At 36.4% G+C, this 15,175-nt stretch overlaps 1 protein-coding gene across 2 annotated transcripts in view; it reads left to right on the top strand.

Moving 5' to 3' along the window:
• The window catches only part of ELP2 (elongator acetyltransferase complex subunit 2), a 45,088-nt gene that overhangs the window by 20,382 nt on the left and 9,531 nt on the right, over positions 1 to 15,175 (top strand). For both annotated transcript variants that reach the window (XM_068563778.1, XM_068563777.1), the window contains 6 exons: positions 507 to 656; positions 3,766 to 3,954; positions 6,082 to 6,151; positions 6,682 to 6,777; positions 6,933 to 6,990; positions 7,625 to 7,697. In XM_068563778.1, coding sequence (XP_068419879.1) covers positions 507 to 656; positions 3,766 to 3,954; positions 6,082 to 6,151; positions 6,682 to 6,777; positions 6,933 to 6,990; positions 7,625 to 7,697 — 636 coding nt within the window. The remainder of the gene's footprint in view (positions 1 to 506; positions 657 to 3,765; positions 3,955 to 6,081; positions 6,152 to 6,681; positions 6,778 to 6,932; positions 6,991 to 7,624; positions 7,698 to 15,175) is intronic.

Below are 15,175 nucleotides of genomic sequence, written 5' to 3' on the forward strand. Positions count from 1 at the left end.
CACCTGCAGCTCTTTTCACTTAATAAAGACAGTTGGTCAGGCACACAGAATCTACAGACTCACATTACACAGTGCTCTACTATTTAGTTTGACAGGTAAATACTCACATAGTATCTAGAATGGGCCAGCCTTGTACAAATATAGATTCATCTAATTCTTGTAACAAACGTATGATGTAGGTAGCTCTTTTACAGAAGGGTTAATTGAGGCACAAAAAGGTTAGGCAGTGTTCTAGGAGGCAGTCATAAATGATGAATGGAGGGGACTTTCCCAAGGTTACTGCTTTAGAGGACACAACGCATGTTTGAATGTTTAAGTTCTAATATATTGATGCTTGACTGGAAAACAGATCCTGTTAAGTTCCCATCTTGTTTACTTAGCTCTTCACCTTGCTTGGGAGCTAAGGTTTTTCCCATATCAGACCTGAGGGATGAAGGCATTATCAGGTTTAATTTTGAGTGATGGTCTTTGATTATTTTGACGTGTCATGAGCACTTTCATTGCAGAGAGAGTGGACTCCAGAGATTGTTATTTCAGGACACTTTGATGGTGTCCAAGACCTAACATGGGATCCAGAAGGAGAATTTATCGTCACTGTTGGTACTGACCAGACAACTCGACTTTTTGCTCCATGGAAGAGAAAAGACCAATCACAGGTAAAATGTCTTCCTACTTGACTGATCACTTTACAAAGCATCCATGAGCACATGAAAAGTGGGACAGCATCATTAGCCATTAGGGAAATGCAGATTAAAACCATGATGAGATGCCACTACACACCCTCTAGAATGGCCAAGGTATAAAATACAATAGCAAGTAGTTGTAAGGATGCCGAGTGACCGGATCTTTCTTACATTGCTCATGGGAATGCAAAATGGTATAGCCACTCTGGAAAACAGTTTCGTATTTTCTTAAAAACTGAAGCATTCTAAAGAAGACATACAGATGGCCAACAGACCCATGAAAAGATGCTCAGCATCACTAATCATCAGGGAAATGCAAATCAAAACCACAATGAGTTACCACCTCACACCTTTCAGAATGGCCATCATCAAATAGATAACAAATAATGAATGTTGGCCAGGAGGTGGAGGAGAGGAGCCCTCCTGCACTGTTGGTGGGAATGTAAGTTCGGTGCAGCCACTGTGGAAAGTGGTATTGAGGTTCCTCAGAATATTAAAAATAGAACCACCCCATGATCTAGCAGTCTCACTTCTGGGTATTTACTTGAAGAAAATAAAAACACTAATTCGAAAAGATGTATTCACCTCTATGTTTATTGAAGCATCATTTATAATAGCCAAGATACGGAAGCAGCTAAGTGTCCACTGATGAGTAGATAAAGAAGATGTGGTATATAGGCAATGGAATATTGCTCAGCTGTTAAAAAAATGAAGTCTGAAATATATGCACAACTGAGTCACTTTGCTGTACAGCAGAAATTAACACAACATTGTAGATCAACTATACTTCAATAAAGTTAAAAAATAAAAAATTTTTAAAAAGAAAAAAAATGAAGTCTTGCCATTTATCACAACATGGATCTAGAGGATATTGTGCTGAGTGAAGTAAGTCAGACAGAGAAAGACAAATACCTTATGATCTCATATGTGGAATTTAAAAAACAAAACAAACGAACAAAGTGAAAACAGACTTATAGATACAAAGAAAAAAACGGGTGTTTGCCAGAGGTTTGAAGCCGGGTGAAATAGGTGAAGGGATTAAGAGGCACAAACTTCCAGTTATAAATAAGTCACAGGAGTGTGATATACAGCATAAGGAATATGGTCAATAATGCTGTAATAACTTTGTATGGGGACAGGTGGTTTACTAGACTTACCATGGTGACAATTTTGTAATGTATTTGAATGTCGAGTCACTATGTTATACACCTGAAACTAACATAACATTACTTTTTTTTTTTTTTTAATTTATTTTATTTATTTATTTATGGCTGTGTTGGGTCCTCGTTTCTGTGTGAGGGCTTTCTCCAGTTGTGGCAAGCGGGGGCCACTCTTCATCGCGGTGCGCGGGCCTCTCACCACCGCGGCTTCACTTGTTGCGGACCACAGGCTCCAGACGCGCAGGCTCAGTAACTGTGGCTCACGGGCCCAGCTGCTCTGCGGCATGTGGGATCTTCCCAGACCAGGGCTCGAACCCTTGTCCCCTGCACTGGCAGGCAGACTCTCAACCACTGCGCCACCAGGGAAGCCCATAACATTACATTTTATTTCAACTATATTTCAGTTAAAGGAAACTTAAGCATACACATATTCTTTATAATTCAAACAATTAAAATGTTAGTTGTCAAAATGTGTTTACTTCAGTTCCACGTAAAAGTTCTCATAAGACCTTGTAACTTTAGGTTTAATTCATTAGGAAACACTAACAAGGGAATTCCCTGACAGTCCAGTGGCTGAGACTCTGTGCTTTCGCTGCCGAGGGCTCGGGTTCGGTCCCTGGTCAAGGAGCTAGGAGTCCACAGACCGCGTGGCGCAGCCAAAAAAAGAAAGAAACACTGTCAAGTCTGTAGTAAAAGCTAATTTCTAACATCATATAGTGTTACATAATAGTAGTCGAGGCCCGTTTTTGTTCAGGAAACTTTTCAGGCTTGGCCCTGAGCTTTAAAAAACTGCAATAAAACTTTACCACTGATAAACCATTGAACTGTATACTCAGAGAAAGTATAGTCAGCTTCAGTTTCTGATAAAAATTCATGGAACTGACTCTGGGTCAGTCCATGAAGCTAATGAAATTGGCCACTGACATTTCTGCGTCAGCAGCATGTGGTAGATTAAAATTGATAGAGTTGAGGACATTGGGAGCAACGCTATAGTCAAGTAAAAAAACAAGGCAGATAATTTTGGAGTGGTTTTCTGTGGCTCTTGGTAATTTGTTATCAGTATAGCTCAGTTGTTTATTCATGATCCTTTTAAAAAAAATCAATAAATCAGAGTTAACTAAAATGTGAAATTCTACTCTTTGAAAGACATTGTCAGGAAAATGAAAAGTTACAAACTGGGAGAAAGTATTTACAAAACACATACCTGATAAAGATTTTTATCTAGAGTATATAAAGAACTTTTTGGAACTCAGTAATAAGAAAACAACACATTTTTTTAAAAAAGGGGACAAAAGATGTTTATCCAAAGAAGATGTATGGATGGAAAATAAGAACAGGAAAAGATTCTCAACACCATTAGTCATTAGGGAAATGCAAATTAAAGCTACAATGAGATACCGTGACACCCCTATTAGAATGATTACAGTTGAAAGGCTGACTGCACAAGTGTTGATGAGGGAGGGTATGGGCAGGTGGATCTCTCATACACTGCTGGTGGAATTGTAAAATGTACAGCCACTTTGGGAAATCATTTGGCAGTTTCTTAAAAATTGAAATATACATCCACATCATCCAGTTATTATACCCATAGGTAGTATTTACCCAAGAGAAATGCATTCATGCAAAGACTTATACACGAAAATTTGTGACTGTTTTTCCAGTAAGACAAAAACTGGAAAACAACCCAAATGTCTGTAAGTAGGTGAATAGATCAACAAGTTGTGGTATAGCCGTACAAGGGAATACTACTCAGCAATAAAAGGTATTGATCTGTTGATAAACAGAACAACATGGATGAATCTGCCCCATGGTCACATTTCCATGGCATAATGAATAATTTTGTGTCTGATATTTTGCTTGTTGAAAAGAATTCAGTTTTTGAAACACGTGATCATTTTTGTTTATCTTATTTTGATACCCAGGTGACCTGGCATGAAATTGCAAGGCCTCAGATACATGGATATGACCTGAAGTGTTTGGCAATGATCAGTAGGTTTCAGTTTGTATCTGGAGCGGATGAAAAAGTTCTTCGAGTATTTTCTGCACCTCGAAATTTTGTGGAAAATTTTTGTGCCATTACGGGCCAATCACTGAATCACGTGCTTTGTAATGTGAGTATTCCTCTGAATGTTTTAACTAGATCTAGCCACTTCATATAAAATTTTAGGAAGTTTCACTTAAGGCTGTAAATGGAGTATATGGGTAGAAAGAAAGTCAAATCATTTTATTATTGGCTTGACAAACTTTTGTGTGCACTGTGGCAGGCAGTAATTTAAATATTAATTTAAGAAATTTTGTAACAGTTAAGCCCAAGAGACTGTAAAGAATTAAAATGTTAAATTAAGGCACGAATACTATGCGTTTTCACTGTGCTTGGTAACTACAATAAAGCATAATAGATGGGTCATATTTTCAAGGAGATTACCATCTAGATGTAGATTAGGGGTAGTGAACAATGGAACTAATGTACCTGTAATTATTAGATGAAACCAGTTAATTGCTAAATCTTGTGGCTAAAGTAATTTTCATAGGAGGAAGTGGTAGCTGTAGTAGAATAATGAGAAAATGGGGCTTCATTTGAGTTTTGAAAGGGTAAGTTTTTATTAATGTTTGTTTATACCCCCTTTCTACGAAAGATTTGAGCACTTACAGAAATACATAGGTTGTAGACATTATAAAGTAACCAGTTTTGAAGGAAGGGAAAGTAAGTAGGAAGGTAGTTGTGTTACACAGAAGTGCACGTCATACAGTCCATTGCAGTACTTAGAGTTGGGTCATGAATTTGCTTCTGAGCTTGAAAAGGATGAGTACACTTTTGATAGGCAGATGGAAGGACAGAGAGCAGTGGGGTGGCCAGAGCTGCTTGAATGAAGAGTATATAGAGGGAAATGGAGGGGCTGGGGGAAAGTCAAATGGTGGAGGACCTTGGGAGGCAGGCATAGTTCAGACTCTGGTACCAGTGGAGGTCCCTAAACAAAGAAAGTGATGAAAAGCACTTTGGGACGAAGAGTTATGTGGGAGCAGGATACCTTTGAGCCCAGAGACTTTGAAGGCAGGGACACTAGCACCAGTCTGGGTAAGACTGGAGAAGAAAGTAAGAGTCATTTTAAAAGAAATGCCCAACTATGTTTCCTGGAGTGTATCATGGGCGCCTCAGGCCACAGGCTCTCTTGATTAGGTAAAGGAGATGAAAGATTCTGTTATGCTGTTTCTACTGCTAATGGACAGTGGAACAAGATCAAAAGGGAGGCCTCGACTGGTTATTATACCGAGCTAAGCATGTGGTGGTGGAGGGCAAGTTGGTTTGAGGATCTGACAATTCTAGGGATTGAAATGTGGTTTTAGGATTCCATAAGAGGCTAATCCCAGGTGTATATTCAATTCTGTGTCCTAAGACACAGGAATCCTGTAGACTGCAAAGTCTCTTGCTGCTTTTTGGGTTTGTTCCCATACTAAATGTTGGGATATATAGGAGTGCCTCTTATTGCTCTTTTCCATGGTGTTTTATTTTTCCTGTTTTCTAAAATAAAGCATCCTGTGTCTCAGGTAGCTATTCTTGGTGATGGTTTAAATTCCCATTGCTCATGTTTGTGTTCAGTTCCAGCCCCTGTATTAAAATTTAAATTCTAAGAAATGCTCTTAGCTTATGGACATGTGCCAATTTTGATGGTTAACATTTGTTTCATATGTAATAATTTAATTGATATTGCAGGGTATAAGCAGATTATTGCCACTTCAAAGGGCACTCTGTTAGAAGGTTTTAAAATATTCAAAATTTTAAATACGTTTAATGAAAATACTATGACTGTGCCTTCCTGGGAAACATGTGTGTTTGTATGAGCATCACCAGGGATGTGCCTGTGAGACTCTCTTGGAAATAAAGCTCCAGGCCTTCCATTCTCAGCCCATTCTTTGCTAGAAGCCAGCGCAGTGCTTTCCTTGTCACACCCTGAAACCCATTGAGCTGTCAGGGTTTGATGAGCTCATGGATGAGAGGATGCCCGACTTTATGGATTGGGTGGGGGCTGGGGATTAGCTGGAGCCTGTCTGCTGGAGAGTGATTGCTTAGTATTGCATCTCTCGGTTCAGGAAATGGAAGTGTGGGCAGATATCTACACAAAATGGTAAAATGGTCTTTACACTGCTTCTCAGCATTTATGAGCATAACATTTTTTTACAGTGCCTGAGGTAACAGTAACTTTTAGCATTTAAAAGTTGTATCATACTTTTTATTCCAGCAAGACGGTGATCTTCCAGAAGGAGCTACCGTCCCTACTTTGGGATTATCAAATAAAGCTGTCTTTCAGGGTAAGGCTTTCGTCTCCAAAATTACTGAACCTATAGTGGTGCTTAAAACCTAGTTACACATTTGTATATTATGTACCTAATGTTCATTACAGGTGATTTATTATTTTTAAAAATCACAATACATGCATCTCTCTTCTATCAGCTATTTCATGGTAGCTACTCTGTGTACACATGCAGACCCTGAAATAGGTGCTGCTTTTACAAAGTGTATTTCATGGAGCACTCACAACCACAGATGCTAATGTGGATAGCTTGAAAAATGTGTTCCACAGTTTAAAAAGTTTGGGAAACATTAGGTCAAAGGAAAAGGAAGGAATCTTTATGGAATTGACCAGTGCTCTAAGGAGCGCATTTGGAAAATACCGGAGTAGTGGAAATACCCTTGGCTTTGCCATCACGCGGATGCAGCGTTGAATTACACTGCCTTCAGGTACCACTATTTTCTAACTAGTGGCCTTAATATTGGGACATGTGCAGGAGACATAAAGATAGTGACTACATTCATGCTGTTGATGTTTGTTTTAAACTAGGAGATATAGCTTCTCAGCCTTCTGATGAAGAGGAGCTGTTGACTAGTACTGGTTTCGAATATCACCAGGTGGCCTTTCAACCCTCCATACTTACTGGTAAGAAAAGGCAAAAAGATGGTTCGCTAGAATCATTAGTACAGTACACATAGTATGGGGTCTGTCACCACTGACCTAAATAAGTGCTGCAGAATTCACTTGTTTATCTGCATGAAAGTGGAAGAATTAATTGCAATGCTATAAATTTATTGTAGAACCTCCCACTGAGGATCATCTTCTGCAAAATACTTTGTGGCCTGAAGTTCAAAAACTGTAAGTTAAATTGGACTTAGCTCTTTAGTCTGATTCGATCGTAACTTGTGATCCCCCCTTCCCAACCAATTTGATTTTCTCCTTTGCTTTCCTCTTACCTACATTTTCCCCCTTGCTGTAAACATCTCTTGATGGCCTTCATAAGGGGCCAGAATCAAACTTCACAAAGATATTTATATTGCTATGTATTATATTTACTAGATTTATTGGTCTTGATTTTTAAAGTAGAGAGGCATAACACTATTTCTTTTCCTTTTTAGAAAAGTTTTAAGTTTTGTTATTCTCTTGGTCTTTTTTTTCCTACAGTGTTTCCCTATCAGGACCTTTCTATGGTTTGTTATTTATGGTACTGGCTGGCTGGGGGTGAAAACTTGTATTTTAATCTAGTTGTTTGAGTAAGTTTTATTACTACTAGGAAGTTGGCATTTTTCTCCAGTCTCTGCTTTTACCCGAAATATTTGCCTAGACAAAAGTACAATGTTTCTTAAAAGAACTGTGTGTTAGCTGGAGAGATTGATTTCTTCTCTCATTTAAAAACTTTGCAGCACATTTAAAAATTTTGCAGCACAAGAATAGGTACATTTACTAATTACCTATTTACAGGGGTCATCCATTTTCTCTTTTTAAATTTTAGATACGGACATGGTTATGAAATATTTTGTGTTGCTTGTAGCAATTCAAAGACACTGCTTGCCTCAGCTTGTAAGGTAGGGCATTTTACTTTTTTATTTTACTTGGTCACAGGTTATTTGAGTCATCAGGCTCCTGCAAGCTTAGTAGTGATGGAGGCAGAATTTGACACGAAAGGCCACAGGTGCCTGATTTTTCTGAATCTTGCTTTCTCAGTCTCTTTTCCATTCTGTCCCATCAGAAGCTTGCAGTTGCCTTTTAAATCTGTTTCAGCTGCACATTTTTGTTCTTAAATACTTGGTTTGAGCTGATTTATGCCCCTACTCAGAAACTATTTAATCAGATACCTTAAAATGAGAGCTAAAAATGTGGTAACATAAATTTTTAGTAATGGGAGTCCTGGAGACACAGGGAAATGAGAAGGTGAAACCCCGCACCATGCACTCCATCTGACCATCTCTTGAGGACACTGTGGGTGCTGACCTAAGTGAGTAGAGTCCCTTGGCCCTTGCCACAGTGAGGCAGGGTGGTGGCCAGCTCAGTGAGCCACCAGCACGTGACACTGCAGAATAGTGCATCTCAGACATCTGCCTGGGAGAATGATCTTGAACTTCCTATTCAGTATTTATCTATATACTGTGGAGGATTGTGTGAAAGGTCTGAGACCTACACATTCCCCTAAATTTCCTAAAATTTATTTACTCGTTTTAACCAAGAAGATTAATTTATTTATTTGTTCTAAGCATGAGGAGAGCTGCCCACCTGGATGGGCACCTATGGGGTTTTTTGGTACGTTTGTTTTTTGTCCCTGCTCTTGCTGTGGTTTCTTGCTACTGGCCTGTATTGAGGGACATCCTAAGAAATAATTGTTGTGCTCCTTCTGCCCCACCCCCCTTGTTTGTTGTCCTCTTTGTGAAGGTGGTACTGAGAGGGTGGTACTTCCTTCTGTTAATACAAGGGCCTTTGGAAAGAATAGGGTATAAGTAGCAAGAATAACTGTGCTTCTACTGAGCAGCTAATTTGTGTCTTAGGGCACTGTCAATCACATAATTGATTACTTTCTCCTTTTCAAGTTGGCTCACTTGTAGCAAGTATGTGCGTTTCTTTTTTAAACTAACATTATTAGCTGCTTTATTTAGGTGTCATCAGTGTGCCATCAACTGCATGTTGAAAGTGAACAATCTGATAAATTTTGACATATGTTTATACCTGTGAAATCATCACTACAATCAAGATAGTGAACATACCATCAGCCCCCCAAATTTCCTCTTCCCCATTCCTAGTAAACCACTAATCTGCTTTTTATCATGATAGAGTAGTTTACATTTTCTAAATTTTTGTATAAATGGAATCATATAGTATGCACTCTTTTTCATCTGGCTTTTTGCATTTAGCATAATAATTTGAGATTCATCTATCTTGTTCCGTGTATCAGTTGCTCATTTTATTTTCTGAATAGTCTTCCCTTTTACAGATATACTACAATTTGTTGATCCATTCACTTATTAATGGACATTTGGGTGATTTCCAGTTTTTGGCTTTTATTAATAAAGCAGTTATGAACATTTGTGTACAAGTCTTTGCATGGATATATGCTTTCATTTCTCTTGAGTAAATACATATGAGTGGCATTGCTGGGTATATGGTAGATGTATATTTAAATTTTTAAGAAATTGACAAACTATTTTCCGAAGTGGTTGTACCATTTTACAATCCCACTAGCAACATATGAGAGTTCCAGTTACTCCACGCCCTCACCAGTGTGTGGTATTGTCCATCTTTTTAACATTAGCCATTCTGATAGGTTTGTAATATCTCATTGTGCTTGTAATTTGCATTTCCCTAATGATTAATGATGTTGAACAACTTTTCATGTGCTAATTTTCCAACTGCGTGTCTTCTTTGATGAAGTATCTGTTCAAATCTTTTGCCCAGTTCTTTATTGTATTGTTTTCTTATTACTGAATTTTGAAAAGTTCTTTATATATACTGGATACTACTTTATCAGATATATGCTATGTAGATAGTTTTCCCCAGTGACTTTTCCTTTCATTTTCCTAACAGTGTTTTTCAAAGAGTATAAGTTCTATGTTTTGGTGAAGTCTAATTTATCAATTTTTTTCTGTATTGGGTTTGTGCTTCTAATGTAGTATCTAAGAAATCTTTGCCTGGGACTTCCCTGGTGGTCCAGTGGTTAAGACTCCACACTCCCACTGCAGGGGGCGTGGGTTCGATCCCTGGTCAGGGAACTAAGATCCCGCATGCTGTGCAGAGTGGCCGAAAAAGAAAAAGGAAAGAAAGAAATCTTTGCCTGACTCAAGATCTTCTGCTGCATTTTGTTCTAGGAGTTTTATAGATTTTAAGTTTTATATTTAGACCTATGATACATCTTTTATTAATTCTTCCTGCTGTATGGAGTATATATTACAGTAGATTTTTTTTGCATGTGGATATCCAGTTGTTCCATCATCATTTGTTGAAAAGACTATCCCTTCACCTCGTACCTTTTGCATCTTTGTCAAAATTAGCTGTCCATATATGTTTGGGTCTATTTCTAGACTTTATTTTGTCCTACTCATCTTTCTCTTTTCTTTCCTGTTTTGATGCCAATGCCACAGTCTCTTTAACAACTATAGCTTCTTATACTGTGTCTTGAAACCAGGAAGTAATTGTCTTTTCTCTTCTCACTTTTCAAATGTATTTTGGCTATTCTAGGTTCTTTACTTTTCCACATGAATTTTATAATCAGCTTGAGAGTTTCTACAAAAGTATGTGCTGGAATTTTGATGGGGATTGCATTGAATCTATAGAGTAATTGTGGAAGAATTTTAACAATATTGAGTCTTGACACATGAATGCAGTATGCCTCTCATTTATTTAGATCTTTAATTTCTCAGGGATTTTTTTTTTTTTAGTAAGCCTTTTATTTTGGAATAATTTTATATTTAATGAAAGTTGCAGAGATAGTACCTAGAATACCATTATACCTCCTACCCAATTTTCCCCAATGTTAACATCTTAATATTATCAGGAATATTTTGTACTTTTCAGTGTCAGGTCTTACACATATTTTGTCAGATTTATCCTTATTTCATATATTTTATGTCTGATTGTTCATTGCTCACATAAGGAAATGCAGTTGCTTTTTGTATATCAGTCTTTTATCCTGCAACTTGCTAAACTTATTACTTCTTATAACTTTATTGTAGATATTGGATTTTCCACATAGATGCTTATGTTGCCTGTGAATAAAGAAAATTTTACTTCTTCCTTTCCCATATGGACGTCTTAATGTTGACTAGACGTTGTAACATCAGAAGTCCTCCCCTTATTCCTCATCTCAGGAACAAAATATTTAGTTTTTGTCCATTAAGCATTATGTTTGCTGTGGATTTCTTTTTATAACTCTTCTTTATCAGGTTGCAAAATCTCTCTACGGTTCCGAGTTTGCAGAGAGTTTTTATCAGGAATGGATGTTAGATTTTGTCAGATGTTTTTTCTTTATCTCTTAACATGATCATATGTTTTTCCCATTTTAGTTTATTAATATGGTGAATTACATTGATTTTTCAAATGATGAACCAACTTTGTATTCCTGGAACTAAACCCCAAATGCTTATATTATATGTATATATGTGTGTGTGTGTGTATATATATATTTTTTTTCAGTTCTTTTTATTGAGGTATAACTAACATATATAACATTATATTAGTTTCAGGTGTACAACCTAATGATTCGATATTTGTATACATTGTGAAGTGATCACCACAATAAGTCTAGCTAACATCCATCATCATACATAGTTACAAGAAATATTTTTTTCTTGTGCTGAGGACTTTTAAGATTTCAGCAACTTTCAGATATGCAGTGCAATATTAACTATAATCACCATGCTGTATGTTACATCCCCCTGACTTAGTTATTTATAGCTGGACGTTTGTACTTTTTGACTCCCTTCACCCATTTCACCTTACCCCCCAATGTTGGCTTCTGGCATCTCCCAATCCATTCTCTATATGTCTGTGAGCTTGGTGGGTTTTTTTATTGCTGCTGTTTTTAGATTCTGCTTATAAGTGAGATCGTACAGTATTTGTCTTTGTCTGACTTATTTCATTTGGCGTAATGCCCACAAGGTCTATCCATGTTGTCGCAAATGGAAATATTTCATTCTTTTTTATGGCTGAATACTCTTCCACCATTGTGTGTGTGTCTGTCTGTTTTCTTTATCCATTGATCCATTTTCTTCATCCATTTGAGGGACACTTAGGTTGTTTCCATATGTTGGCTATCATAAATAATGCTGCAGTGAACATGGGGGTACACATATCTTTTCAAGTCAGTGTTTTTATTTTCTTTGGGTAAATACCCAGAAGTGGAATTGCTGGATCATATGTTAATTCCAGTTTTAATTTTTTGAGGAACCTCCATACTGTTTTTCATAGTGGCTGCACCAGTTTACATTTCCACCAGCAAGGCACAGGGTTCCCTTTTCCCCATATCCTCTCCAGCACTTATTCCTTGTCTTTTTGATGATAGCCATTCTAATGGGTGTAAGGTGATATCTCATTGTGGTTTTGATTTGCATTACCCTTATGATTAGTGATGTTGAGCATCTTTTCATGTTTCTGTTGGCCATGTATATATCTTCTTTGGAAAAATGTCTATTCAGATCCTTTGCCTATTTTTTATTTATTTATTTAATTTTATTTTATATTTTGCTATTCAGATATATGTGTTCTTTATATAGTTTTTATATTAACCCCTTATCAGATGATTTGCAAACATTTTCTCCCATTCAGTAGGTTGCCTTTTCATTTTGTTGGTGATTTCTTGTATTTTTATATATTGTTGGATTCAATTTGCTAAAATTTTGTTTAAAGCTTTCATATATAGTACGTGAGAGACATTGCTATGTAGTTTTCTTTCCTTGTAATGGCTTCATCTGGTTTTGGTATCACAGTAATATTAACCTCATAGAAATATTTCCTCCTTTGCAATTTTCTGGAAGAGTTTGTGAAGAATTGGTATTTCCTTTTTTAAATATTTGGTAGTGTTTCCCAGTGAAGCAAACTGACCTTGATGAGTTATCTTTGTGGGAAGGTTTTTAACTGCCTATAATTTTTTAAGTAGATACAGGGCTGTTTCATTCAAGGTATCTAATTTTTCGTGGGTGTACTTTGATGGTTTGTGTCTTTCAGGAAATTTGTCCTTTTTATCTGATTTGTCATATTTATTGGCATAAAGTTGTTCATAGTATTCCCTTTTGATCCTTTTATTACCTGAAGAATCCCTAGTGATGTTACCTTTCTTATTCCTGCTATTGGCAATTTGTCTCTTCTCTCTCATACCCTCTTTTTTTTTTTTTTTTTTTTTTTTTTTTTGGTGGGAGAGAATTCTGGGAATTGACCAGGAAGTTAATGAGTTTATGATTTTATTAATATTTTCAGAGAACAAGCTTTTGGTTAATTTATTTATTTATTTTATTTATTTTGATTTACTTTTGGCTGCGTTGGGTCTTCGTTGCTGTGTGCAGGCTTTCTCTAGTTGCGACAAGCAGGAGCTACACTTCATTGTGGTGCACTGCCTTCTCACTGTGGTGGCTTCTCTTGTTGCGGAGCACAGGCTCTAGGTGCACAGGCTTCAGTAGTTGTGGCACGTGGGCTCAGTAGTTGTGGCTCACAGGCTGTAGAGCACAGGCTCAGTAGTTGTGGCACACGGTTTTAGTTGCTCCGCGGCGTGTGGGATCTTCCTGGACCAGGGCTTGAACCGTGTCCCCTGCATTGGCAGGCAGACTCTTAACCACTGCACTACCAGGGAAGTCCTCATTTCTTTTTCTGTCTCTAATAAGGTTAAAACTGAGGTCATTGATTCTAGATCTTTCTTTCTAATATAGGTGTTAAGTGCTATAAGTTTTCCTCTAAGTATTGCTTCTGAGGCATTCTGCAAATTTTGGTATGTTGTGTTTTCATTTTCATTCAATTAAAAATACTTTCTAATTTCCCTTTGATTTTATTTTTTAATTTAGGTTATTTTGAAGTGTATTAGTTTCCATATCCTGAGTGTTTTTCAGATATCTTTCTGTTATTGATTTCTAATTTAATTTATTTTGTTCAGAAAACATAGTATGACTTCAATCCTTTGAAATTTAATCTTGGTAAATTTCCATGTTCTTTTGAGAAGAATTTGGATTCTGTTTCTTTTGGGTCGAGTGTTCTGAGAATATGAATTACATTGGTTGACAATAATTGTCTTCCTTATTCTTTTGGTTCTATCGTGAATGGCATTTTGAAATCTCTGACTATAATTGTGGACTTGTCTTTTAATCCTTATAGTTCCTTCAGTTTGTACTTTATGTATTTTGAAGTTCTGTTGTTAGATCCTAAACATTTATGATTGTTATTTTCTCTTGATTAACTGACTAGTTTATTATTATGCAATGAACCTCTTTACTTCTGATAATATTTTCTGCTCTTAAGTCTACTTTCTCTGATGTTAGTATAGCCACTCCAGCTTTCTTTTGAGTTGTGCTTGAATTATGTATTTTTCCATCATTTTACTTTAAGCTGTTTGTTTCCTTTTATTTCAAGTGGGTTTCTTGGAGACAGCATATAATTGGGTCTTGCTGTTTTTCTCATCTTGATAATCTTTCATTTTAATAGGGGTGCTTATTAGATCATTTGCATTTGATGTAATAATTGATATGATAGATTAACTCCTATCGTCTTGCTATTTGTTTTCTATTTGATCTATCTGTTTTTTGATCCACTATACTTATTTTGGATTACGTGATTCCTTTTTATGATTCCATTTTATTTCTTTTGTTTTGTTTTGTTTAGTAGATATAACTCTTTGTTATTTTATTGGTTGTTTCACATTTTATACTATATATCTTTAATTTACCACAGTTTACCATCAAGTAATATTGCACTATTTGCATACGAGAACGTAAGTATACTTTCATTTCCTTCTACTTTGTGGTATTGTTTTTGTACATTTTACTTCTTCACAGAAATCCCACAATATTATTTATGCTTTAACAGTCAATTATCCCTAAAGAGATTTAAATAATAAAAAAATTTTTCCATCAGATATTATTTTTCTGCTGCCTACAGGATGTTCTTAACATTCCTCATAATGCAGTTCTGCTGGTCAGGAATTTTTTCACCTTTTGCCTGTCTGAAACGGATCTATTTCTCCTTCATTTTTTAACAGTATTAGTGGTGGCTAAAGAATTGTTGGTTTTCCCTTAGGTACTTTAAAAATGTTGCTCCATTTTCCTCTGATTTGCATTGTTTTGGATGAGAAACCCACTGTCATTTTTCTTTGTTACTTAGTAATGTTGTTTTTCCCTCCAACTGCAATTTTATATTTTTCACTGGTTTTAAACAGTTTGATTACTGTTGGTATAGTTTTCTTCGTGTTTCTTGTGCTTGGGTTTTATTAAACGTCTTAGATCTGTAGGATTATTGTTTTCATTGAATTTGGAAATTTTTTTGGCCATTATCTTTTTAAGTATTTTTTTCTTATCCTTTTGCAGACCATAGTTATACCTAT

Source organism: Eschrichtius robustus, chromosome 14 (assembly GCF_028021215.1).
Source record: "Eschrichtius robustus isolate mEscRob2 chromosome 14, mEscRob2.pri, whole genome shotgun sequence".
NCBI lineage: Eukaryota > Metazoa > Chordata > Mammalia > Artiodactyla > Eschrichtiidae > Eschrichtius > Eschrichtius robustus.